This window comes from Ursus maritimus, unplaced genomic scaffold (genome assembly GCF_017311325.1).
Source record: "Ursus maritimus isolate PB19 unplaced genomic scaffold, ASM1731132v1 scaffold_24, whole genome shotgun sequence".
Classification (NCBI taxonomy): domain Eukaryota; kingdom Metazoa; phylum Chordata; class Mammalia; order Carnivora; family Ursidae; genus Ursus; species Ursus maritimus.
In genome coordinates, this window is record NW_024424897.1 from 41,094,918 (window position 1) to 41,122,451 (window position 27,534).

General features: G+C 56.2%; 1 protein-coding gene across 1 annotated transcript; it reads left to right on the top strand.

Annotated features, from left to right (window-relative positions):
• Positions 1–4,478: 4,478 nt before the first annotated feature.
• Positions 4,479–27,263, top strand: SLC13A2 (solute carrier family 13 member 2). Its single transcript, XM_008695564.2, has 12 exons — positions 4,479–4,580; positions 18,894–19,022; positions 20,011–20,147; positions 20,266–20,480; positions 21,183–21,360; positions 21,470–21,592; positions 23,374–23,592; positions 23,787–23,875; positions 24,156–24,277; positions 25,646–25,807; positions 26,451–26,588; positions 27,093–27,263. The coding sequence occupies exons 1-12, from the start codon at positions 4,479–4,481 to the stop codon at positions 27,261–27,263; spliced, it is 1,785 nt and encodes a 594-aa protein (XP_008693786.2).
• Positions 27,264–27,534: the final 271 nt, after the last annotated feature.

Below are 27,534 nucleotides of genomic sequence, written 5' to 3' on the forward strand. Positions count from 1 at the left end.
GAGAGGGAGGCAGGGAGAGTATGTGTAAGAGCGAAGCAAGAGCATAGGCGCCTCCTGGGATCTTAGTAAACGCAGGGCCAGGTGAGACTCTGGAAAGAGTGGAGTCATGGCAGGAGTGATGAGAGCTGAGGCAAAGAGGAAAGCAAATGAGACAGGGCATCTAAAGGGACCATGTGAAAAACTGCTGTTTTGACTCCTTTTCCTGCTCCGAGTCTTCCCAGGACCTACACCCCCGACCTCATGCATACCTTACAGCACGGATAACGCATGTCAAGGAGGTCGCGATTTCTCTGGAGTCTTCCGGCACAACAGGTAACATCTAAGGAATGACCTGACGGGGTCGTCGGTCATTCATGACCGTTTTCCAAGACCACTGACTCACCAAGACCCCTGGCTCCAGGGCATAAGTCACTTCTGGAGGACACTTAAAGGCTGTCTTTGTTCCTGGATAACTGAGACACAGGGGCGCTGGACCACCTTCCTTAATAAAAACCCCAGGCCCCGAGCAAAGACAAGAGTCACTCTCCTCCCTCTCAGGGCCTCCCTGATGCTCTGCTCGTACGCTTTCTATCTTCAATAAACCGTCTCGCTTCCTCTTGGCTCACGTTTGATTTCTAACCTGCGCGAAGGCAAGGACCCCCTCTGCGTCCTCAACCCCGGCCAACCTGCATCGCAAGGATGAGGTCTCATAGGGTCATTTAAGCACCTTCTGAGTAGCCTGCAAGGTGCTGAGAGGGGACAGGAACACGTAAAAGATAAAACGAACGTGCCCCGGTGGAAGGGCACTAGAAGACAAGGGCCGCTGGAGTCAGATTCTGTGTCTGGGATTCTCAGAGCTCTGAGCAAGATGCCTGCCCCCCACGCAGTGCTGGATCCCCTCCATCTCTCCTTCCTGCCTCACAGCAGGCTAGCCACCCAGGAGGGGCCCTTCCAGCCCTGGGACACATATCACCTTTCACCAGGCGACCCTCAAAAAAGCTGCAGTGTGTTGTCCTACCTTGCTCCCCGCGGTCCCCTCTGTCCGTGAGAACACTCACGCCCTCTGCTTCAGCCAAGGATCTGATGCCCCCTCCACACACCCTGTCTTCTCCCTTTAGGCCAGGCAGCCTCAGCCTTTACCACTCCTCTCTGGTGCTCCCCGCCACGTCCAGCCTTTCCCACCTTTCTGGGACCACTTGGATTGTGCCCCTGCGGGCTCCAAGCCCTACTGCTCAACCCCGGTTGTCTCAGGGGCCTCTGAATGCCTGCCCCTGCGTCCTGGTCCGAACTTCCTAAAGCCCACCTTTGGGCCCCAGCCCCAGCCATGGCTCTCTCCTCCCAGCTTATCTGCCTCTTGATTCTGAGGATAGACTGGTTCTTGTAGGTCGGGGACCACCTCCTATCCGGCTAGGACCTTCTCAGCTGTTCTCAGGTAGCCCTCTCCAGAAGGGACAATGGTCCAAGTGCAAGGTCAGGACTCCTCCCTGAGATCATGCACAAGCCTGTCACAGGAAGGGTCCCACAAAGACTGAAGAGACAGTCACAGCAGCCCGCCCCAGCTGTTTCCAGTACACTAGGCTGCATGACAAAACAAAACAAAACAGTTATTTGCAGCATCCCCCGAAGGAAATGATGGGGGGCAAAGTGAGCAAGGCTGGGGGAGGGGGTCCTGGTTGTGACCGCCAGGTGGGGGGGAAGTCCTCCTAATGTAAGTGTTGAGGGGAGACTCCCCACTGGTCTCAGGACTCTGCCTTTTTTTTTATTATGTTCAGTTAGCCAACATATGGTAGGTACATCATTAGTTTCTGACACAGAGTTCAACGATTCATTAGTTGCATGTAACGCTCAGGGCTCATCACAACACATGTCCTTGTCAATACCCATCACCCTGTCACCCCCTCCCCTCTGAAACCCTCAGTTTGTTTCCCAGAGTCCATAGTCTCTCTTGGTTCATCTCCCTCTGTGATCTACCCCCCCTTCAGATTTCCCTCCCTTCCCCTGTCGTCCTCTGTGCTATTGCTTACGTTCCACATAGGAGTGAAACCATATGATAATTGTCTTTCTCTGCTTGACTTACTTCACTTAGCATAATCCCCTCCAGTTCCATAGGACTGTGCCTTTAAGATGAATTGATCACTGATGGGGCCTGGCTCCTGGGGATACAGCAAGGGTCCCGAGGGTCTATGACTTCGAAGGGGGATGCAAGTGTGAAGCCTGGGGTGGGGGTGGGTGTCTCAGGGAAAGTGACTCTCTCACTTGGAAACGCAGAGTGTTGTCCCAGTGTCATCACGGGGCCCAGGGCACGGAGGGCTGGGCAGAGCGTGCACGGTCTCGGATAGGAATCTGGATGCTCTCTCAGTGACTCGCAAGCTGTGTGACCCTGGGTCAGTGACTTCCCTGCTCTGATCCCACATCACACCTCCTACAGAGAGCTGGGTAACTGGGTGCAGACTACACACAGTCTGGATGTCTCCTGTCTGCAGGAGACCCAGCCCTGCTCTGCCTGGGGCTTCTCTAGAGCCTCAGGCCACAGGAGAGGCCACCTCGGGGTTAAGACAAATCGAGGTATTGTCTCGGGTATCTGACACCCTTTGTCCTGTGCCTCCCGGCTGCTCCTCACCTTGCCCTAAGCAGACGGGCGGGGGTGGGGGGGTGTTAACTGAGTGGGAGGGGAGAAGCCATAACCCGAACAGGGGTGGAGGGTGGCCAGTCTGTCCAGTCTACTGTAGCTCCCCACCAGCCTGGCCCCAGCAGTGCTGTGACCCGATTCCCTCCATAGAGGGACTGGGGGTCTCTCTCCCACAGACCTCACTGGCTCCAGGAGTATCTCATTGGCATACCAGCCCAGGCCAGGCCGTTGAACACCCTGGAAATGTGGCTATCGGCTCTCAGTCCTGCCCCCCACAAACCCATATTCCAACCACAGAGATCCTTCTGTTCTCTAAACTCCTCCACGGTTCCGCATCTTTGCCCAGGCTATGTTTACATCCTGAAACACTTTCCCCGACACCCTGCCTTCTTACCCAGGCACACAGGCATCATCAACAGAATCGTGGAAATATGGATCGAATTTCTCCTGTGTGCAGTTAGGGGGTGGGGGAAGGGTGACGGCACCGGGAGACAGAGGCTCTGGGTGCACAGACGCCAGCAATTCCTTGCAATCCACAACCCGCCCCCTCCAACGCAAACACCTCTATGCACACACCACCCTGCAGGCCTTAGCTCGCTCTTCTCTGCTAGTGATCTTCCCTTCAGAACCTGGCGACCAAATGAGACAGCTTCGAGGGCGTAGCTCACAGGCCACCTTCTCCGGGAGCCCTTGCCCCACGCTCCTCGTTCTCTCCTTTCACCTGGCGCCCCTGGATGGCTTTGGACCTCCCCAGGGCACTCAGAAAGCATGTTCGAATTCTGGCTGGCTCTGTGTCCTGGGGCCTCAGTGGTCCCACCTGTAAAATGGAGTTACACCTAATTCATTGCGTTGGTTTACAGAGTAAATGAAATAGTACACTAACCAGTTTGTACCAAATGCTAAACAAATATCCACTATTACCAGCAGCATCTGAATTTCTGCACCCTTGGCACTGAATACAGGGCTGAATCTACAACTGGTGCCAAATCCTTGTTTGGTGAATGGGATGGGTGAATGCATGGACGGATGATGTACAAATGGAGAGAGAAAGATCTCTCTGGTCTTCTATGACACTTTGGGGTGGGGGTGGGGGACCAGGAAGAACTTTAAAAAACTGATCAGCATACCATACGATCAACATACCACAGGTTGTCTCATTTATGCCTCGTAATAGGAAAATGTTCCAGCAGAACAAGGAAGTGGTTATTCAGAGAGGTTAAGTCGATGGACTAATGTCACACAGCAAATAAGAGATCGTCAGGACGGGTAACTTTGACAGTTTCCTTGATCCCTGGGAGGAGGAGGGGGAGGGCTTGCTTCAGATTGGCTGGCCTCAATCTGAGACTGGAAACTCCTGGAGGGCAGGCGTCTCTGGAGGCAGGCTTGCCTCACTGGGCCCAGGAGGAACTGCTCTGCGGATAACCAGCTTTGGGGGAATAAAGGGAGCGAGCAGAGGCTGAGCTGGCGAGGGGGCCAGGGGTCTTGCCCCGCAGAGGCCTGCTGTGGGGCTTCCCAGACACCCTTCCTTCTCCAGCTCCTCCAGAGGCAGCCCCTGGCAGCCTCCATGCACAGAAGGAGTTAACTTTGGGCTTAACTTCTTGAAAGAACCCTGAAGTTGTTTTTATTCCTTGATCTTGCCTGCTTCCTTTCTTTGCAAAGTCTTCCTGATCTTTACACCTCCCGCAGGTCCCTCCTCCTTACTCTCACCTCCTGGACTCCAAAACAGTCTGATTGCCAGGGTGGGTCAATGGTTAACACTCAACCAGCTTTATATAAGCTGGCCCTGGCCAGCCGCCTACCTGCGGCATCGCTCCTTCAGCTCCGTGGATCCCGGAGGCGGCGGCTCCGGCAGCCCTTGCGGGTCCACACCATGGCCACCTGCTGGCAGGGCCTGTGGGCCTATCGCATCTACCTGCTTGTGTTCCTTCTGCCCATTTTACTGCTGCCCCTGCCCATCCTCGTCCCCACCAAGGTAAGGACTCAGGGTTTGGCTCCAAAGGGGTGGAGGAAGGACAGGGGAGGGCAGTCCGGACGAGGGCTGGGCATCCTTGGGACCGGCAGAGTTTCCTCATCCCTCCCTGTCCTGAAAATGAGGCTGTGACCTCCTGGCCCTCCTGAGACTGAGGGTTAAGAGGTCAAAGGGGGCTTTTGCTGGGCACCCAGGAGTAGCAGCCCGAGGTGAATTGCTTCGGTGCAGTCGAATCTGCTGCCTTGGAAGATAGGGAGCCAGTTCCGTAAAGGGGGTGCAGGTGGAGGCGGCTGCGGTTATCTGCCTACTGTATGCTCGGCCAGCCCTGCTGGGCTCCGCGGGCCCTGAGTGGGGCTGGCCGCTGGAGCCGGGTGGGAAGGGAGTAGGAGGAAGCTGGCTTCAGGCAGTTTGTGCCTTTAAGAGTGTAAACACAGGGGCGCCTGGGTGGCTCAGCCGGTTAAGACTCTACCTTTAGCTCAGGTCATGATCCCAGGGTCCCGGGATCGAGCCCTGCATCGGGCTCCCTCTTCCTCTGCCGCTCTCTCCCCCAAGTAAATAAATAGAATCTTTAAAAAAAAAAAAAAGAATGTAAACAGAAAGATAAAGAGCTCACCCTTGATCCCAAGGGCTAAGTCAGCTGAGGGAGAGGGGTAGGAACTGGACAACGGGACCACTGCCAGTGGGCACCATAGACAGCACACCCTGGATGGAGGGAGAGGTCCCGCAGCCTCCTGCCTCCCTCCACCAAGCAGCAGAAGCCATAACTTTGGCTCCCATTTACTGGAGCCCCCACCGCATACCCTGGGCCGTGCACCCAGTAACCCTTCCTCTCATCTTCCCCCTTCTCCCGCTGGATCCTTCCTCTCATCTTAAGAGGCAAGCCTGACTATCCCATTGTACAGATAGGAAAAGTGAGGTTAAGTCACTTACCCAAATCCCAAGGCAGATCCGGGTTTCACGGAGCTTGCCTATAATACCCTTTGGAGGCCCCCTTCTAAGTAAAGGAGCATACAGTTATGAATCTAAAATTATGGGGTTTTGGGGAAGGGTCAGTTCAGGAAGAGGGTCTTGAAGCTCAAGCTTCAAAGTGCAAGTCCCTCTGGTAGGTCACAGAAAGTGGCAGAGCTGGGGGTGCAGTCTAGCTCCGAAGCCTGCGCTGTCTACCGACACCCTGCTTCCTCCGGGCTGCGGAGACAGAATCCTGGCCCTGGCCCCACCCCACAGCCCCAGGACTGCCCACTGAGCCACTTTCATCCTTTTGTCACAAAAAGGGAAATCGAGGCAGGCTTTTTGTTCCCGGTAACCCAAAGGGGTGAGAGAATGGGGGATGCCGTGGCACAGCTCCTGAGCCCCTGACACTTGGAAAGTGACAAGGCCTGGCTGACCTTTAAGATGACCCTCTTCTCTGGCCTAAGCCAGGGCCAGCTCTGTGCTGGGGACCCATCCGACGGGTTTTCAGCCACTATGGGCCAAGTATGTCAACCGCAGGAGGAAGGACAGACAGGGACCCTGATTCCCATTTTCCTCAGGGAAGTACAGCCCAGCAAGAGGAGCCGTTTGCCCAAGGTCACACAGGAAAGCCTGAGGCAGGAGGAGAAGTCAGGCCTCCTGGCGGGAGGGCTAGGTGTGGGGAGCCCCTGTTTGCCCTGTGCCGCACCCCGCCCTGCTGCCTGCTTTGGCCTCACAGAGGCCACCGCCCCTGTCCCGATTCGGATGAACTGTTCCCGGTCCTACCTGTGGAGTCCAGCCCCTCCGCCGGGCCCTGGAAACCAGCTCCTCTCAAGGACTTTGCTCCCGTAATTATCCCCTCTCCAGCCTCATCAATTTTCCCCTCTCCCCTAATCTCTCCCATCAACACACACAAGCTGCAATCTCTCCCCGTAACAAACAAACAGACCCTCCTTGAATCCCACACCCCCTCCACAGAGGCCGACTTTCTCTGTCTCAAGATCAAAGGCCTTGAAGTCTGCGTGTCTTTCCTTAAGACAGCTCCAGGCTCCAAGAGGGTAACGTCCACACCCCCTCCACCCCCCAGCTCCCTCCCTATTCCCACTCTCCCCCTAAGTGACTTTTGCTGTCTCCATAGGGACAACTCCGCAGTCTTAACCCCAGCCCTAAACTCAGTATTACCCAGCTAACCCAGGACATTTGCTCCTGAATCTTCTCTTTTAAAGAGCCCATGTTTCTACACTTACCACCAAAACAACGCTGCTTTGCTCATCTTTTCCAACTGGCTCTTTCTGCCGTCTTAGCAAGATGTGGTTCAGCTGTCTACTTCTGAGTTCTTCTTTCTTTTTTTTCCCCCAAGTATTTTATTTTTAAGTAATCTCTACACCCAACGTGGGACTCGAACTCACAACCCCGAGATCAAGAGTCACATGCTCTACCCACGGAGCCAGCCCGGCGACCCCAGAGCCATTCCTGACTCCTCTTTGTCCTTCATTTCCACATGCACCAGCAGGTCCTGTTGACTCGAGATCCACAAAATACTCTGCACGGAAGTGCTTGCCACTGCCTCCCAAGTGGGTCCAGGCCGCCATCATCTCTCTCCTCTCCCTATCCCTCCCCAGACCATTCTTCACCCAACCAGTACCCTGTGGAAGCCCTTCCGCAGGCTTCCCGTCAAACTCGAAATACAATCCAAACCTTTTAGGGTAGGCAGGAGTCCCCAGGGCCCCAGCCCTGGAGCCCCCGTGGTCCCCAAGGCCTCAGATCCTCCTTCTCGTTCACTCTTCTCCAGCCTCACCAGCTTTCTCCGTGCTCCTCAAATTGCTCATCCCCCTGCCTGGAATGTTCTTTCCCGGAGAACTGCTTCTCACTCCTTAGGTTTTAGCCTCAATCCATCCCCTCAGAAAAAGCCTTCTCTGACCACCGCCAGTCCTGCCCTATTAGGAAACCCTGTTGTTCTATGTGAAGGACTTTCACTGTCGGAAACAGCGCCCTTGTCTCTTTTCCATTTACTCTCTGACCCCCCTACACTAGGGCAGGCTCCCTGACAGCAGGGGCTCTGTCTTTTTCCACGCGGAATTCCCAGGACCTGGCACACAGCAGGGGCTCAACAAACCCTTGCCGAATGAATGCGTGACTGTGGGCAAAGAGGACCCTGTGTGGAGTCCCTGCTGTCCGCAGTGAGTCCCCAAGCTTACCTCCATGCCCCCCACCCCTGCAGTGGGAAGGAAGAGTCCCAGGCAAGGCTCAGACAGGTGTCTGTATTGGAACGGTTCACATTTATTGAGTATTTTTTATGTACTGGTCATGGTGCCAAGGGCATCAAAGCACTAACCCATTTCAGTCTCTCAATAACCTCTGAGTTACTGTGAGGGTACTACTATTATCCCATTTTACAGACATATCAATTGAGGCCCAGAGTAGCAATTTGTCTCAAGTCCCAGCTAGAGAAAGGCAAAGTCTAAACTGGAACCTGGCCTTGGGGGTCTCTGCCCGAGGCTGCGCAGAGATACAGGTTGCTGGCCCCGTTGTGAGTCACCTCTTGCGAGCCACCTACCCTCACGTCCATCCAGCCATCAGCCAGTCCTCCCACTGCGCTGCGGTCGGGGATGTCTGTTGAGCTCCTTCGCTGTGCTAGGGGGTACGGAAAAGGAATACAGGGTTCTGCCCTCAGGCTGTTGTCAGAGGAACATGTGTTTACAGAAGTACAGCCAGAAGGCAGAGGAGTTCAGAGGAGGGAGTGAATTCTTCCCACTGAGTCCCGGCGAACCCAACGCAGTGCCCTTTGAGTTGGGCCTTGAGGGCTGAGTGAGACGCCAACAGAGCATCCGTAGTGGGCAGGCCGGGTGAAGGCAACTGCAGGAGCAAAGGCGTAGGGGCTGGAATCGTCGGGTGTGTTCTAGAAATAGCAACCGAATCCTGGAAATGTTCGTCGTCCTCTGGTGGTCCCAGGGGATGAGGTACAGCGGGGCCCGAGGCCTCCTCACTGCTCCCCGAGCCCTGCAACCGGACGGCGAAGCAGCGCCGTGGCTGGGCCCTAACCCTCACACGCATCCGTGCATTCGCCCCCTCGCTCACCCATCAGGGAGCAAGAACTATGTCAGGAGCACTGTTTAGGTGCAGGCGGATGGGGCTGGAAAGACACGCAGAAGCAGATGCTGTGAAAACCGTAGGACAGGCTGTGACTGTGGCTTAGGGACCGGCTGCTCGGGACAGGGTGGTCAGGGAAGGCCGCCCGGAGCAAGGATATTTACCCTCGGACCTGAGTGACAAGTGAGAGCCAGTCAAGCACAGCTCTGAGCACAGAGCCGCCCAGGCAGAACACGGAGTGCAAAGGCCCAAGGCCAGGAGCGAGCTTGGCAAGCTGGAGGGATGAACAAGGCCAGCGTGGCATGGGGAGCTGAGCGAGGAGAAGATGGTGTAGAGAGGCGGGGGGGAGGGGGGCAGCCAGTGTTGTCAGCCCTGCAAGGCCGGGGGAAGGAGTGAGGGTTTTTAGGGTCAAAAATGCAGGTGCCCCCCTCCATGGGACCATCTGGAAAAACAGTCTCCTAGGGGCACAGGGTTTGCCAGGACAGAGCTTAGCTGCAATCCAGATTGTATTTACAGGAAGCACAGAAGGCAGAACTACTTAATCTGAATCAGCCGCTGCACTCCTAGACTCTGCGAGCAGTACGCTGTGTTGCCTGCCACGTGAGCTCTGAGACCGTGTAATTAAAATACCCTGACTCAAAGCTATTCCTGAGCCCCAGAGACGGAGCAGGACTCAGATGATTCACTTTGGGCATGAAGACCGAACGTGGAATCTGGACCTCCGTTCTGGGGTCCGCCTCTATCTTTTGAAACTCCCGGCTCTTGGTCCAGAAGGCAGAGTCCAAGGAACAGAACAGGAATTTGGGAGCCAGACAGATGTGAGTCCAAATCCACTCTGTGGCACGTACAGCTGTGTGACCTCCCCAACCCTCTCCTCTCCTCTCTAAGGGGCTGCTCGTAGAACCAGAGAACCTGAGTACGGAGGGTCCCCGATACCCGGGGCTCGGTACACGGTGGCCCCCTGCGCCCTCTGCCTCCCCTCTGAATTCCTAGCCCCGGGAAAGCACAGCTAGCCCCAGGCACTGCGTGGACTCCTGATTTGTTTTCCAGAGACGACTTCTGTTCGCAGGGGCTGTTGTCTAGGTGAGGGGGGCTCGGTGTTCCCACCTGCGAATCAGGAAGGTAAGGTGCAGCTGGTACCCGCACGAGAGCAGTGAGGTATTGTCTCTCCAGTCCACCCAGAGACAGGTTTTCTGGCCTCTAGGGGCCCTGGGAGTAGGATTAGAAGGACCCAGCCTCCAAGGCCAGGGGCACGCCTGGAGGAGAAAGACGTTTCTCCAGTCTGGACTCTGTTCCCAAATTATCTAATTATGTCCTTGCCCATCCAGCAGCGAGGCCTGGGCTGTTGTGGGGATCGAACCCACGGAGCATGTGAATGCTTTGCTCCGTCACTCCTGCCGCTGTTTTGCTTTTCAGTGGGCCCAGGCAGGCTGGCCCCAGCCCAAACTGTGAGGTCAGGACTCTTCCCCCCACGTTTGTCTTCTCTGACACTCAGAAACCTATTGTTTCCCTTTGGCCTCTTAGACGATGATGCAACAAACTCATTCACATCGCGGTGCAGGAACAAACAAAGATCTCGGGATGAGATCGGGCAGAGGAAAGGCGGGCAGGGAGCCACCATCGCTCGCTTTCAGCAGAGCCTCACAGGCGGGCGGGGCGGGGCGGGGATTCTTCGGGTGCGCCCGACGGACTGGAGGCTGTTGGCAGGGGAAGCCGGAGGGGCCGACAGACAGAAGCAGGGCATCCGGTGTGTTGGTCAGGGATGCGTATTTGGCTTTCACTGGCTGGTCCAGAGTTGGAAGTGGGGGTAGAGATTGGGGGCAGAGAGTGGGGGCAAAACTGAGGAAAGCTGGGAGTCTCTGAGCAAATCCGGACTGTTTGGGCCAATTGCTCTAGAGGTTGCGGTTTGCCTACCGGGCTGGCTGCTGCAGACTGTAGGACATATTTTTGTATACGGACTGGCCACCGTCCCCTTTGCATAGTCAGTCTCTTGAACTGGTTGGGTATTTAGCACAGGCCTATTATTCCTGGAGCGAATATCACACACCCCGGCGTACTCTGCATCTCCTTCCCCAAATCCTTTCAGCCCTCCCTCTCCTTGTGGTCACTGCCGTGTGTCTAGACACCCAGGGCAGGCACGTGGGGCTGTCCTCCTCCCATTCCTCCTACTCAAGCCATCACCCATTACCCAAACCCTGTCTTCTCCTACCATCTCTGGACTCGGTCCTTCCTATCTCCACTGCCATGACCTGCTCTGAGCCCCGTCACCTGCCCACTGGACACCCAGGACGGCCTCCTAGGGCCTCCTGGGGCCTCCCAGCCTCTCATCCTGTGTCTTCCAATTCATCCGCCACAATATAGCGGGTATAAGCTCCCTATTTTCATCTTTTTAAAAAAAATTTTTTAGATTATTTATTTGAGAGAGACAGACAGACAGATATAGCATTTATTTATTTGAGAGACAGACAGACAGACAGATATAGCGAGAGAGAACACGAGAGGGGAGGAGAGGGAGAAGCAGGCTCCCCGCTGAGCAGGAAGCCCGATGCAGGGCTCCACCCCAGGACCCCAAGATCATGACCTGAGCCAAACGGCAGCCACTTCACGCACTGAGCCACCCAGGCGCCCCCCTGTTTTCCTCTTTAGATGATGTACGTATTTAATCAGATGGCACACTCACATCGTTTGACATCTGACAGTACCGAACAGTGAAACGGAGAGGTCCTGCTCCCACCCTCGTCCCCGTGCCCCTCCAGGGGGCAGCCTCAGTGGCAGCATGGGGGCCACCCTCCAGAGCAGGGACCCTCATCCTTGGGAATCTGTGGGGAGAATTCAGGAACTCTGTGAACCTGGATGGAAAAGCCCTATATTTTATTGTCAATAACCTCTGAAGAAAATTTAGTACTTCTTCTGTTATGAACGTAGATAACGAATCACAGTAGCATTAACCATATCTTTGATTTTGCCGCCAGGAGAAATCACGGACACTGTCCCATTGCATTAAAGCTGGTGCAAGTACCTCGAAATGCTGTTTCTGTTCCTCGTGGCTTTGCGATTACAGTAACCGTTAGCCAGTGAAGGTCTTATTAGCTGAGACAGGGTAACATATATCATCACTTTGTCCATTTTTCATATTTTAATAACCGTATTTCAATATAATTGGTTTCCTTTATAATTCTATGCATTTTAATGCATTCTAATGCATTTAAATGCATTCTATGCATTTCATGTATTTAAAAACATTATTCTAAGGAGTCGGAGGGCTTCATCAGGCTGCCAAGGGGACCCTGGTACGGAAAAAGGGTAAGAATCCCTGAATCAGAGATGTTCCCACATATATACAAACACTTGTGCACATGTTTTTCAAAATCACATAGGGGATGGGGCACCTGGGCGGCTGCTCAGTCGGTTACGCATCAGACTCTTGGTTTTGGCTCAGGTCATGATCTCAGGGTGGTGAGACTGAGCCCCGAGTCGGGCTCTGCACCGGCATGAAGCCTGCTTAGGATTCTCTCTCTCCCTCTCCCACTGTTCATGTATGCTCTCTCTCTAAAATAAATCAAATCTTTTTTTAAATTTTTTCCCAAGATTTTATTTATTTATTTATTTGACACAGAGAGAGCACAAGCAGGGAGGCAGAGGGAGACGAAGCAGCCATCTCCCTGCTGAGCAGGGAGCCCAATGAGGGGCTCCATCCCAGGACCCTGGGATCATGACCTGAGCCAAAGGCAGATGCTTCACCAACTGAGCCACCCAAGTTCCCCATAAAATATATAAATTTTTTTTTTAAATCACATAGAGTAGCATTAGAGTAACCTGACTGTGTCACTCTCTCCTCTTAAAACCCTTAAAGGGCCTCACTTTTCAGCACTGTCTTCCAGATCAAGTCCTAGATCTCCCCCAGGGCAGACAAGGCCTTTTCCAAGCAATACGCCCCTCCAAGAAGGCGTCAAGATCTTTTATGCCTGGATCTGTTGCCTCTCTGCGCGCTCCCCCACCTCAGCGTTTTGCCCACCCACCTACTGAACTCCTATTCATCCCTCAACACCCGTTCAGTGTCCCCTCTGGAAGCCTTCCTCAGCCCAGACAGACGGAGGCTCGGGAAAGGAAGGGCCCCTTCTCCTCTGGGATCCACTCCGGTCTCGCCTTTGCCATGGTTCTTGGCTGGCTGCCACCGAGTACCTCACCTCACTCCCAGGCCTGGGAGTGCTCACTACCAGCGGCATCCCTACTTACCGGGGACACAGGGGCAGTGGGGGTCACCCCCTGTGTGCCAGGCCATCCTCCCTCCCTGGGTTAACCTTCAATCACCAGGAGGGTAAGTCGTGATAGCTCTGAGACTACAGGCATATTTGCAGCTGCCCAAGAGCCCAACAGCCACAGGCTGCTCTGTGCCCGTCACGGGTAAAGGCCATGATACCCACAGGTCCCACACCTTGCCCACACCCCGGGCCCAGAGTCTGCCCCAGACTGTCTGGAACTTTTGTCTCCATGTGTGCCTCGTGAATCCATTCTGGCTCCCCAGGGGCCCGGGGAGTACATTCATCTCCCAACACTAACCCCACCATCTGCTCACTGCCATCGATGGCCCCTCATGACATATTCACACCCTTTATCCTTGTACAGCCCAGTGAGGCAGGTGTTTCTTTTATTCCCATTTGCAGATAAGGAAACCATATAAAAGAGGTAAACGTGTGTACAGCTGGAAATGATCAGTGTTGCTTACCAAAAAAAAAGAAAGAAAGAAAGACAAAGTTGAGAGAGGTGACATAACTTGTGCAAGGACACAGCCATAAAGCTGGGCCTGGGCACACGGGTTTGCTGACCTCTGACCTGTGTTTCCCATTACAGAAGCAGCAAGCTGCCAACCCTGGGGTTTGGAAGCCCTCTGAGCATTTCTCTCTTCTGTCCACTGTTGGCTTTGCAGGGCAGCCTGCCCACCGCGGGCCTAGGGGCCAGCCCACATGGGGGCACTGACTCCCAGAGCACCAGGGCTGAGCCTGACTCATGCCTCATTCATGCATTCACACTGTCAACTCCGTGTAGGTGCCCGATGGGGTGGGCAGACATGGACTCGGGCCTAGCTCCCTAGAGAGTATGGTCTGATGAAAAAGGTTGACGTTCACCATATTCATGAAACGAAGTGTTTAATTATAGCCTGTGATGAGTGCTATGCAGAACCGGTACAGGGGAGGTACACAGTGGGTGAAAACGGGGAATACAACTGAGTCTGGAACCCATGAAGGATTCCCTGAAAAAGGAATACTTGAGTTGAGATCTCAAGAATGAGTAGACATCAACTGGGCAAAGTGGGAAGACAGGAAATTATGTGTGTGCAAAGGCCTTGTGGCTGGGAGGAGGATGGAGTATTTGAGGAACTGGAAGAGGGTTAGTGTGGCTGGAGCAGAGAGCAAGGAAGAGAGGCTCAAATGAGCCCCAAACTTCTCCTGAGAGCAGTGGGATGGATACTCTGCAGGTATCTGAGCTGCTCTAAGGTGAGTGTGTCCATGCTGGAGGATTGGGGTGGACTGGGGAGGGTTGGTGGTGACCCGAGATCACTCTGCAGGCAGCAAGGAGAAGAGATTTCTTGGGCAAGAGAGAAAGAGAGGTGAATGAGGAGATCTTGTAGGAGTCTTGGTGACAGATGCTGGGGCTTAGACAAGGCTGGTGGCTGAGGCTGGAGAGAAGTCAATGGGGGCATCTGAGGAATAGAACCAGCAGGACTACAGACCTGGAGTGGAGAGGGTATTTGTCCAATGAGTGCCTGATGAACAGTTGAGGGGCCCAGGGCTTGCCCCCCAGGGGCTCCCAATAGCAGGGACTTCCCGGGGTGGGGGTGGGGATGGCACAAGTGAGAAAGGAAGATTTCACACTCGGGTCAGCACCAGCCAAAGAGCCAGGGGTGAGACAGAGAGGTGAAAAGACTCACTCCCTGTCCTCAGGAGCCTGTAAACGGATACCGAGAGAGGAGCAAATCCTCAGCCAAGGCACAGAGCTGGGGAGCACCTCCCCTGCTGGCCTGGGCAAGGGGGAGGGAATGACAGAGGGAGCAAGAAGCATTAGCTGCCAGGGAAAAAAACTCTTCCCTGCTGCTAGCTGAGCCACCACGGACAGCAGTGCAGGCTATGCGTATCGGTTGGCGTGTGGAGTTGTGTGCTGCCAGCAGCCCTGGGGAGCTGCCAGTGGCCAGAGCGTAAGTTGACAGGGTCCCACGCCATAGGCTGCCAGCGGGGCTTGGCCAGTCCAGGTTCCTCCCTCAGCGGCAGGAGCGAGAACCACTGCCCCACGGAGATGTGAGGAGGAAACGAGAGAGAATGTAGGCAGAACGCCCACCCAGCAACGCATGCCTGACCTCTGTCGATTCCTCATTCTGGCTCACACCGCATCACTGGGCCTTGTAGACCCCTGCTCCCGGCGAGAGGAATTCCACTTGGAGATGGACTTGGAAGTTTAGGAAGTTCCCGAGGTGATTCAGAGAAGCCACAATCGCGGGTGCTAGGTCATTTTTTTCTTTCCCTTCACTTTAAGGCAGGGATGTAAGTGGGACCCAAGGGAGCAAGAGCACCTGGCTGTGAGGGCCCCAAACAGACCAGGTGGGGCCACCCACCGCCGACAAAACCCAAAAGCAGAGAGACGAGTGATGGCGAAACGAGGAAGGAATTTATTTCAGCGAGGCCGGCACCCGGAAGACAGCGGACTAGCGTCTCAAAGACGGTCTCCGAAGTGCTGAACGTACCTCCAGGTTTATATAAGGAACACGTGGGACAAGGGAAAGGTCCTGCAGGTGGGCGGGAAAGGGCAGATTGGCCACCATCTTGGGGTCAATCATGAAGGTTCTTGCTGCGGCCAGGGCAGTCCCCGTTGCCTGGGGCGGGGGGGGGAGTTTTGGTTTCCATCACGGGATGCTTTGCCTGCATCTTTTGCCTGAGATAAGAGATAAGCTGGAAAGAAGAACTTAGGGGCACCTGGATGGCTCAGTCGACTGGTCATCCGACTCTTGGTTTTGGCTCAGGTTGTGGGTTCGAGCCCCTCGTAGGGTTTCATGCTCAGCGCAGAGTCTGCTTGGGATTCTCCCTCTGCCTCGGTCCCTGCCCACCCCCCCGTGCTCCCTCTCTTTCTCTCTCTCAAATAAATAAATCTTTTTTTTTTTAAGAAGAAGAACTTAATCAATTAGAAAGTACAGATTGAGGTCAAAATGGAGGTAGCTGAAAAGCTTGTCCAGGGATTCTTTTTTTTCCTTAAAGATTTATTTCATTCATTCGGGAGAGAAAGAGCACAGAGGGAGGGGTAGAGGGGAGAGTGGCACTGCGTCGAGCCCAACCTGGGGCTCCATCTCACGACCCCGAGATCACAACCTGAGCCAAAACCAAGAGTCTAAGCGACTGTGCCACCCAGTCGCCCCCCTCGTTTAGGAACTCCAACCCATTTCTGAACTATGAACGCCTCTGGCCGTCTGGTGAAGACTATGGACCCTTCTCAGAATAGTGCTTTAAAATGCACAAAATGAAGTGTATGGGATTACCAAGGAAACCAGTTACTTTGAAATACAGTAATAAAAATATGAAAAAGCCAATATAGGTGATTACTCATGCATTAAGTAAGATCTAGTGTTGAATTGCTACCATAAGGCCAAAACAAGTGGATAGAAACAATATTTTGAGATACATTTTGAGATAACAGCACGAGCCTATCTGTGCACGTACCTGACGGCTGATGGCCACGATCAAGGGCCTTTGTGACAAAATCACCCATCGTACTACTCACCGCAGTATGGCTTTGGTGCCTCTGTTTAGAGCCTGAGTTAGATGTTAGCGTAAAGATGAAATAGTTTTCCCTCAGATTCCTTGGAATTCCATGCCCCGGTTAAGAACCCTATGACCCAGGAAGAACAGGTCAGCAAGTTATGCTACAGCCGGACAAGACTGCCCAGGAGGATGGGTTGGAGACACGGGGCCAGGGCTCCCGGGGCCAGAGGAGGCTTCTGGATGGGACTTCGATACCGGTTTTGGGTTTGATCCAGAGACCGGGGATGAGGAGAGGGACTCAGGGAAGTTGTAAAAGGGGTAGGGGAGCCATAGACTGGAGCTTACAGGGGCGGGTTAACTATTAACAGCTCTCTCTGGAGCACGGAAATGGGGGCTCAAAAGGTTTGGGGTTTGGGTTTACATGCCCGGAGCTTGATGGCAGAAAAAGGCAGGCCCCAGGGAAGACAGTTCTGTTTGAATCTGGAGCCCCAGCCCGTGCCCATACACCCCACTAGTCACAGTGAACCTGAAGCTGGAGGGCACCCCCAACTGGAGGGGATTAAGCTCAGGGCAGAAAGACAGAGCTGAGGCTTAAGAACCACACAGCCTGGCTTCCCTTGAGGACATGTGACGCAGAGCCATTGACTTCATTCATTTGTGCCTTCTTTTCTCCATCTGTGAAATGGCAACAATAGTCATTACCTCACCAAGCCATGAAATGCGACAATTCCCCGAAGCATGCGGCGCCCAGGGCCTGGCACGAAGTCCTCAGGATACTTCTGCTGTTGTTAGCAGCTCTTTCTTCTTGAATCAGCAGTGACTGTGCACCCCAGCCCCCTCCTTGTCTCCGGCCAGAGAATTCCGAGTTAGCTGGGGGGAGGGGATGCCAGGGTCCAGAAGGGCCGGCCTGCCCTTAGCCCTGGGGAGATCAGTAACCAGCCCCGCAATCCTCGCAATCGCAATCGTAGGTGAGGAAGTGGTTGAGAACAGCAACCTCAGCAGAACCGGCCTCCCGCTGGGGGAGAAGGAGGGCTGGGTCTCTGGGCAAAGGTCAAGGTGGCCCCACCCCTGGGGCCAAAGAGTTCGCTTCAGGGTGAGGAGAGCTGGTGGAAGTTTTCTGATGAGAAAGCGAGCCTGGCGTCCTGCAGGCATGGCTCCACAGCCCGGGCTGCGTCCCCTTCCACTCCAGGTGCCCTCTCCGAGAACACCGGGGAGACGCCCTTGGAGTTCTGCAGTTTGGATGCCTTGCATGGGTTCTGTCCCAGCTCTGCCACCCCCCAGTTCTGTGACCTTGAGCAAACCGCTTACCCTCTCAAGCTCCTCTGGATCCTGGGCCCACCACACCCACCTTCAGGGCTGTTTGAGTTACTGGTAACACCAGCAGGAAGACACCCAGCTCCTAAAAGTTGCGCCATAAACAGCAGCTGCCTCTTCCCCCAGGCTACCACCAGGGACCTTCCCCAAGCTCCAGGGCACAAAGGGCAAGAGGTACTCTGGGGTGCATACAGCCCAGAATCAGGTGAAAAAAACAAGAAGGGGCAGGGCAGTTGAGACAGGTGAGAGAGGAGAGGCCTCCCAGCCCATTGTCCCAGTACGAAGCCCCGCAGCCCCTTCGGCAAAGAGTGGGCCGGTGCCCCAAAAGGCCTCCCTCTAGCTAATGATTCACCTGCCTGCCCTCCGGTGGCCCCATGACACTGGAGGCTGATTGTTTGACTTCCATTTCTGCCCCAGGTCCCCTCCCAGGTCTGAGGTCAGGCCTCTCTAGACTCGAGGGCCCCGTGAAAGAAAGGAGTTTCTGGTACCCCAAGACTTATAAGACAATGACTCAGGGTTTCCCCCCAATTCCCTGCACAACTCGGGGATTAATGAACCTTTCATATATTCTGTAAATGTGTATGGCATCTTCCGGAATTGTGTGATGCTGTGGTCATGCCAGGCCTCCTGGGAAGGAGACCTCCCACTATTCCAAAACTTCCCATTGGTTCATTCATTCAGAAAAGATTTGCTCTGAAGCCTGCTGGGTCCTGAGCTCTAAGCACCCAGTGGCCACAAAACCAACTCTGTCCTCTTGGAGCTCCCCTTCTGGGAGAGGGGACTAACATTAATTGCATCATCATACAAATAGATTCTTACAGGCGCTGACAAAGCCAGGGAATCCCAGGGTGCCAGGCAGGAGTCCATCCACATTGGCCAGGCCCCAGTCTCATCTAGGGGATCCTCACTTTGGCCCCCTGCAGTCCCCTCGGGCTGGGTGGGTCCTGATACCCAAATCTAGGCTCTCCAGTCCCTCCTGTGTGGCTGGATTATAATGTCTGGCCTCCCCAAGGTCAAAGACAAGGTGGTGAGTGCCTTGCTTTGTTTTTTCTTTCCGTTTTGAAATGGGACCTTGGACTCAGGAATCAATGACTGTGGGTTCTGCAGCTCTCCCCACACTGTTGCAAATGGCCTGTTTTCTCTGGGGGCAAGAGGTGCCATGACCCTGGGACACAGGCCTATCCCTCCAACCGCTCTGCTACTCCCCTCCCGCCCGCAGGAATCCTACTGTGCCTACTCCATCATCCTCATGGCGCTCTTCTGGTGCACGGAGGCTCTGCCCCTGGCTGTCACCGCCCTCTTCCCCATCGTCTTGTACCCCATGATGGGCATAATGGATGCCTCTGAGGTAAGGCTCCTGGTATGGAGGGGTTCTGCCCTAAAACACCAGTGATGGAGAAAGTCTCATCACAGGGCACACAGAAGAGGAGTCCTTGCCTCTGCTTGGCAGGCCAGGGAGCACTAAGGGAGGAGTCAGCTAGAGGATGACGGGGCTAGGGGCGGGTGAGGGTGCACTCTAGAAATGCCAAGTGCATGGTCGGTGTGGAGAGTTCGTTCAAAGTGGATCAGGTGTAGGCCAGGGAGGTGGAAAGGCCTGGTGACCCAGGAAAGGGGTCCTTGAAAGTCAGCTAAAGAACTTGTATTCTCCTGGGTCAAAGGCTCTGAAACGTAGGCATGAGCGTGCCTGTCTCAGGACCACCTGCGGGGCTGGTGAAAACACAGACTGCTGGGCCCTACCCCAGAGTTTCAAAGTCAGTAGATCCGGGGCAGGGCCTGAGCATTTCGTGCCCAGCAAGCTCCAGGTCGGGGACGATGCCGGCTTCTGGACCACACTCGGAGACCCGCTGCTCTACTTTGTAGAGTCGGCACTAAGTTCTCTATCCCCCAGTCAGTGGCTTGAGACATGACTGGAATCAGGCTAGCTTATCTCCCACTCGTTTCTGAGGGGAGAAAGAAGGGGTTTGTCGGGAAGAGAGGAACCTGGTTAATTTTTTTAAAGATTTTATTTATATATTTGACAAAGAGAGCGAGCACAGCAGGGGGGGCGGGAGAGGGAGAAGCCCGCTCCCCGCTGAGCAGGGAGCCTGACGTGGGGCTCGATCCCAGAACCCTGGGATCATGACCTGAGCCGAAGGCAGACGCTTAACCCACTGAGCCACCCAGGCGCCCCAGAACCTGGTTAATTTTAAACGGAAGATAATCCAAAGACCATTTCCACTTGGTTCCGAGAGCCCAGGAGCCCAGCCCCTGTTCGTGGGAATGTCAGCGACTGTAGCCTGTGAGGCCAGGGGCAGGGAGAGACCCCTTCCTGCCCCTCAGCTGTCCCTGCCCGCCAGGTCTGCGTCGAGTATTTTAAGGACAGCAACATCCTGTTCGTCGGGGGGCTGCTGGTGGCCATCGCCGTGGAACACTGGAATCTGCACAAACGCATCGCTCTCCGTGTGCTCCTCATCACTGGGGTGCGGCCCGCCCTGTGAGTTCCCACCAACCAGGGCTGGAGAGCCTGGAGCGGGCAGGGTGCGGGGGACCCGGTCCCTGAAGGGGCCCCGGAGCCCCAGCCGGCGCGTCCGACGGTCGCCGTCTGTCCCCAGGCTGCTCTTGGGCTTCATGTTGGTCACGGCCTTCCTGTCCATGTGGATCAGCAACACGGCCACCACGGCCATGATGGTGCCCATCGCGCACGCCGTTCTCCAGCAGCTGCACAAGAGGCCCACCGGCAAGGACGTGGAGGAAGGCTGCGACAACCCCACCTTCGAACTCCAGGAGGCCAGCTCCCAGAAGGAAGAGCCCAAGCTGGCTGAGAAAGGTGAAGCTCGACCCCGCCCTGCCCCAACCGCCCCCCTCGCGCCCAGCTCCTAGGGAGGGTCTGAGGTGACATCCATGGCAGGGTGGTCATCTTGGAGCGTTCAGGTGCAGCGACCAACTTGTCCTGGTTTGCCCAAGACTGTCCCTGTTTTATTTTATTTATTTTTTAAGATTTCTTTTATTTATTTGAGAGAGAGAGAGCACGAGAGGCAAAGGCAGAGGGAGAAGCAGACTCCCCACAGAGCGGGGAGCCCCATGTGGGGCTCAATCCCAGGACTCCAGGATCATGACCTGAGCTGAAGGCAGACACCCCACCAACTGAGCCACCCAGGTGCCCCTGTCCCTAGTTCCAAAATGAAAAGTCCCACGTTCTGAGACTCCCTTCAGTGCAGGGCCAAACAAGATGCTAGGTCACCCGGGGAGGCGGAGAGCTGGAGTCTGGGTGGGCTGTCAGGGACCCAGGCTCCCTTCGTCCTGCGTACTTTGGGTGATCCTTTCACATTCTCCGTGCCTCAGTTTCCCTCTCTCAAGAGACAGGTTGGGCCAGATGCTGTCTGAGGGTTGACCCAGCCTGAGATTCCAGGGAGTGCAAGCCCTTGCAGACCTGGACGCAGCCTCTGCCCCCGACCCCCTCTACCCCCAGCGCGGGTCTAGGCTGCTCACGGACAAGGCCCACCCCCAGCTGAGCTGCCTTCGTTCCCAGATAGCGGGCAGGTCCTGCCTGCCCCGGCCGCGTCTCCAGAGCCCACGGGACAGCAGCAGGAGCAGCTCCGCTTTAGCCAGGGCATGAGCCTGTGCGTGTGCTATGCGGCCAGCATCGGGGGCATCGCCACGCTGACCGGCACCACGCCTAACCTGGTGCTGCAAGGCCAAGTCAACTCGTGAGTGACTGCGGGCAGAGAGGGGCGGGGGGTCTGCCCTTGCGCTGGGAGGCACCTGGGGCTGGGCGGTCACAGGCCACATCGTGCGACAGCCCGCATCCCCCTTCAGGCTCTTCCCCCAAAACGGCAACGTGGTGAACTTTGCATCCTGGTTCGGCTTTGCCTTCCCCACCATGGCCATCTTGCTGCTGCTCTCCTGGCTCTGGCTGCAGATCCTCTTCCTGGGGTTCAAGTAAGTGGCAGCGTGAGTGAAAGAAGCCCAGGGGCCTGCCCTTACCCTCTGGGAGATTCCGGCTGAGTAACCAGGTAGCCACTGTGGCAAAGGGTATAATCACCGACCCATTGAGAAGGCCTCTCCCTCCCGACGCCTCTCTGGCCCCCCGTATGAGGGATTTACTGGGTGGAGAATATTACCCCATTTAGCAGATGAGCAAACTGAGGCTCCAAGAGTGGTCTACAACTAGATTTGTCAATGCTGAGATCGAAAACCAGGTCTCCTGGTGCCCAGGCCAGATCCATTCCATAATGCTCCACGGTCCTTTGGTAAATGCTTGGGGAGCACGCAGTGAGCGTGGCCAGTTACAAGAGCGTTTGTTGTGCTCTTACTGGACATCTGGCCCTGTGCGAGGCACCGAGAATACTAGAAGCTATTAGGCACAGCCCCTGTCCTTGGAGCTCACCATCTAACAGATGGTGGTGTGGTGGGGGCCGTGACAGAGGGAAGCCCGGGGGCTGTGGGAACGCAGGCCGGGATAGTGGAGATCCCAGAAGGCCCCCTGGGGACACGATGTCTGAACCGAACCAATCTTGTAGAACAAGAAGCCAGCCCGGTAGAGAATCGGGTGAAGGCATTGCAGGCAGCAGGAACAGCTTACCCAAAGGTGCAGAGGCAAGAAAGGGCATGTGTTTGGGAACACTCTAGTTCTGTTGGCTGAAACGTAAAGAGCAGAAAGGAATATCAGGAGTTGAAGCTGGAGAAGGAGGCAGGGGAAGATGATGGAGGATCTCGTGAGCCACGTCAAGGGTGGGGACCTTGTCCTTGAGGCCAAGACTAGTGAACAGGTTTTATTCTTCCTTCCAACCCTGGGTTACTGGTAGTGACCAGAGGTCTCAGTTGACAATCTTATGAGACCCTGCTAGAGCTCAGATGGAAATGAGTCTGGGATCGACTGGTGATGTCTGCTACCAGTGCGGGTTGAGAGTAGTGATAAGGGTGGTATTGTGGTAGGAGTTATTTGCCATTCCTGCCCAGGTTGGGTGGGGAGGAAGAGAGGACATTGAAAGTTTTCAAGTGTCGTTGCTCTACTTTGGAATACTCAGCTGGGCAGGTGCAAGGCGACTGGATCAAGGCTGGGAGCTGGTCCAAGGCTAGGCGGTAGTCAAAGAGACCACCATATGCAGGACACCATGGGGGATTCAAAGACGTGTGAGGTAGATGTCTTTGCCACTGAGGAATTCACAGTCCATCAGGGGAGTTGAGATTCACCCAAGTGAAAAGTTGAAAGTCAACCTAAGTCGAGCAAGGGGCACACTGACGTGGGTGGCAGTCCCCTGCGCCTCCGAGAATGATGCGGGTGGGGCTCAGGCGGGCAGGGAGGCCCAGAAGCAGGAAGGAGAGGGAGGGAAGGATTTCCTGAAGGGCTGCTGGAGGAGGGGAGTGGCGAGTCGGGCCAGAAGGAGTCGTGGGGTCCAGGCCTCCAGGTCCTCCCCACTCTGGGCAAGGGAGGGCTTAGCACAAGAGAATCTCTGGAGGGAAAGGGGGCCGATGGGGCAGATGGAGCAGGGCTAAGCATGGGGAAACCCGTCCCTGCAGCCCCAGCCTTGCCTCTGCTAAATAAGAGCCACGAGCCCCGAGAATCTCCTTCTAGAACCTTGGGTGGTCCAGGGCCAGGGCTCCGTGTAGCAATCCTGAGGTGGCCTCTGCAGGCAGCAGTGTATCCCCTGTGCTCAGAGTCCCTTGCTCCCCTGCCTGATGCGGGGTCCTCAGGAGCTGCCCCCCCCTTCTGCCTGCAGCTTCCGAAAGAACTTTGGCTTTGGGGGACAGGCACAGGAGAGAGCGCAGGCAGCCTTCCGTGTCATCCAAACAGAACACAAGCGGCTGGGCCCCATGAGCTTTGCAGAAAAGGCTGTCTCTGTCCTCTTTGTCACCTTGGTGGTGCTATGGTTCACCCGGGAGCCAGGCTTTTTCCTCGGCTGGGGCAACCTGGCTTTTCCCGACGAGGAAGGAAACAGGTGAGCATTCCTGGGGAGAGGGGGATACTTGTGGGCCTCCCCTGGCTAAGGGAGCAGGGTAGGTAGCAAGGCCCCTGGTGCAGACCAGGAGGTGACATGGTAGGGAGGACTTGCTGGGAGGGACTCCTCTCAACCGCCATTCCACCCTATGACCCTGAGTGGCCCTGAGCGTGCTCTCCTTGCCCTGCGCACAGCATGGCGTCCGATGCGACAGTGGCCATCTTCATTGGCGTCATTCTGTTCTTGGTGCCCTCCGACATCCCAGGGCTGACTCAGGATCCAGGTAAGAACCTGGACTGGGCAGGGAGGGGCCTCTGGGCAGCCCCCCCTTCCAGCATGGAATGTTCCTTCAACCGCACTTGACAGGAATAGTCAAAGCCCAGAGAGACTGGGATGACTTGTCAAGGGGTCAGGGACTCAGGGACAAAGTAAGGGTGCTGCAGAACTGAGCTCCCTCTCCCGCATGCGGTAAGCTCTGAGAGGGACCCACAGAGAGACCCAAGTGGAGGGGAGGAGCAACCCGTTGGCTCTTGGTGACCTGTCCTCCTCTGTTTGGGAAATAGAAAACCCAGGGAGGCTGAAGGCCCCTCCTGCCCTCCTCAACTGGAAGACCGTGAACGAGAAGATGCCCTGGAATATCGTGATCCTGCTGGGGGGCGGCTTTGCCCTGGCCAAGGGCAGCGAGGTGAGGGGCCCCCGCCCCCTCCCCAGACTGTGGGAGGGGGACCCTGTGGCAGGGAAAGAGGTGCCCTGCTTCTTTTTTTTTTTTTTAAGATTTTTATTTATTTATTCGACAGAGATAGAGACAGCCAGCGAGAGAGGGAACACAAGCAGGGGGAGTGGGAGAGGAAGAAGCAGGCTCCTAGTGGAGGAGCCTGACGTGGGGCTCGATCCCATAACGCCAGGATCACGCCCTGAGCCGAAGGCAGACGCTTAACCACTGTGCCACCCAGGCGCCCCATAGAGGTGCCCTGCTTCTATCCCACCCAGGGGATCCCCACTTAGGAGCCTCCTGGTGGGCAGAGCCTTGGCAGCAGCTGGAGAGACAGGTTAGAGCCCCGTCTAAGGGAGCGGGAGGAAACACAAGGCATAAGGACCCCTGCTGTTCGGGTTCTCAAAGCCAAGGGGAAGGCAGGCTTCTCTGGTGGGCAGGGACTGTTCTCAGTGCCAACCCCGCCCCACCCCGCTCCACCCGCCTCTCCCTCTGCCTGGCGGAGGGTGCAACAGCCTTTAGCACCAGGGAGTAGCTTGCACTGGCTGGACGCCGTTGGCCCCCTCAGGCCACCAGGGGGCGCCATGATCACACCCAGCCAGGCTACAGGGACCGGAGAGCGCATCCTTCCCCAGAGCCTCCATCCAGTAGGGAAAGCCCTGAACGTGCCTGCGCCCCTGGGCCTCCGTGTTCTGGCTAAGCTCGTTCCCTGCACAGACAGGAGGCAGCTTCCCTGGGTCAGGGATCGGTGCAGGGTCTCCTGGATCTGAGGTTAGTTTTCACGGGCCATGCCAAGCACTGGGCAGCATTGTATGAGATGAAGTCCCAGTGCCCTGGGACTCACAGTCTGGCGTGACACACATGGACAGGGAAAGACCTTGGAGCCCTCCTGACCCTGTGGACTGTTCCCATTCTCCTGTCAACCTCTTCCCAGCATCTACCCAGGGCCCTTCCCCCTTCCCTCTCCTTGCCAATCTACTGGGCTGGAGGAGGCTGGGAGAGGGCGAAGGATGGCCAGGGAGCTCCCCAGAGCGGTTGGGAGAACAGGAGTAAAAGGAGTTAAAGTCTTTACTCCCACCAAGCCCCAGGCTTCCCAAGGAGGCCCTTTGGCCCCATCTCCTGGCTTCTCATCCGACCCTTCTCCCCGCACCCAAGGGTTCTTCAAAATCACTATAAAGGGGCCTTTGGTTCTGGCTGGGTCTTATCTTCCTTCCCAAGCAGACCGACTCTGAAGACTCTAGAGAGGTAGAGGCAGGAGCAGGACCCTCCCAGAGCCCCAGCAGGAGACTCTGGAGCCCCAGGAATCCCAACCTCTCATACACTGTCTTCCTCTGCTCGCAGAAATCAGGCCTGTCTGAGTGGCTGGGGAACAAGCTGACCCCACTGGAGAACGTGCCGCCTCCTGCCATCGCGCTCATCGTCTGCCTGCTGGTTGCCACCTTCACGGAGTGCACCAGCAACGTGGCCACCACCACGCTTTTCCTGCCCATTCTGGCCTCCCTGGTGAGCTGGTCCTGCAGACACACTTCCTCCAGGCAGCCCTCCTGCCCACCGCCTCCCCCCCCCCAGGGACCCTGACTGCAGGTCAGAGTGACCTGTCTGCACCTCCTCTCGCTTCCGGGAGAAGACCCCTGAGCTTCCACCCTTCCCCAGACTCTTCAGCTACCTCAGGCCCCAAGGCCCTCTGATCCCTGACTCACTCCATCCCTGGTGACGTCACCCCTTGAGTATCCTGATGGGCCTCCTTGGTGGCCTCGCCCACCTCCCTGGCCCAGCCCCTGTTCTGGTCAGTCCTGAGGTGACAGGTTGAAATGACTCCCTAGAGCGTCCCCAGCCCCTTCCTCCACTGGCGCGTTCCCGCAGCCTTTGATGACACTCTGGAGCCCCTTTGAGATCCGTTTTATGGGCCCCTCCCCTCACCACGCCCCGCTGGGCAGGGCCGCACACTCATCCCCTCCAGAGAGGTCAAGGGGCCCTTCCCAGGTCACCCAGTGCCTTCTGGCAGAAATGGTGGGTTCATGACCAGAGCATATGTTGTTGGCAGGGACATTGTCTTCCAGAGAGGGGAAGTGGGAGAATTGGGGGCCGCATCTTCCTCTCCGGGATGGGGACTGAGATCAGTTCTGCCCACTATCTCCCCATCCAGGCGCAGGCCATCTGCCTCCACCCTCTCTATGTCATGCTTCCCTGCACGCTGGCCTCCTCCCTGGCCTTCATGCTGCCTGTGGCCACCCCACCCAATGCCATCGTCTTCTCTTTCGGAGGCCTCAAAGTGTCCGATATGGTGAGTAGCGGGGGGGGCCTGAAAGCTTCAGCGCTCCTTCCTGCTCTCTCCTTCCTTCTTGGTGGACCACGAAGTAGCCGAAAGCAGCCGAGGTTCTCAGAGTTAAGAGTGAACCCTGCCTGGGCCAGGGGGTGGGGAGAGGACAGCGGGGACGTTGCACCCTGACCCCCAGCTGGAGCATCTCCAGACCCTGCCAACCCCAGACCACGGGACGGGGAGAGGAGGTGGTGAGGAACTGAGGGAAGCCTCCCGGGTGCGAGGCACCTACACCCAGGGAGACGGCCTCAGGGAGAACAGAGCCCGAGGCCCTGAAAGCTCGTGAAGGGCTTCCTCTTCCCTCCTTAGCACCGGGGTGGAAGCAAGGGGCAGGGGCGCTCAGAGCCACAGGGGGACTTCTCAGGGAGAGTTTTGCTAGTAAGAGGGCTCCTGAGCCCCTGGGAGCCCCCGGGGTAGGTCCTGACCCAGCTCAGCCGCTGGTCGCTCACACCGGCTCTCCGTCGCCAGGCCCGGGCGGGCTTCCTGCTCAACGTCATCGGCGTGCTGGTGATCACGCTGGCCATCAACAGCTGGAGCTACCCCATCTTCCGCCTGCACAGCTTCCCCGCCTGGGCCGACTCCAACAACACAGCCGGCTGCCTGGCCATCCAGGCAAACGCCACAACACCCGGCCCCTAGACCAGGGTACAGTCTGGCCAAGACCAGGAAGACCCACCTGTTCCAATTCCTCTGAGCCAGGAGGGGACACCCAGGCTCCAAGCCAAACATGGAGAGAAAGGCACATATATATAGAACGTCGTGTGTGTGTCCGTAAGGAAGGGTGTGTGTGCTCAATGCTGCGGTTCTGAGGAAAGTGTGTGTGTGTGGGGGGGGACGGCGTGTCACGTGAGGATGCCTGCGAGGGGGTTTCTTGTGTGTGCACGTGACCCTCGGTGTGCGTGCTTGGCAG

Excerpts from the sequence above, each read along its gene's own strand:
- SLC13A2 (XM_008695564.2), top strand. The coding sequence starts at position 4,479 with ATGGCCACCTGCTGGCAGGGCCTGTGGGCCTATCGCATCTACCTGCTT. Across the intron at positions 20,481-21,182 it reads GCCCAAGCTGGCTGAGAAAG|ATAGCGGGCAGGTCCTGCCT; the intron begins GTGAAGCTCGAC and ends CTTCGTTCCCAG. Across the intron at positions 21,361-21,469 it reads CTGCAAGGCCAAGTCAACTC|GCTCTTCCCCCAAAACGGCA; the intron begins GTGAGTGACTGC and ends ATCCCCCTTCAG.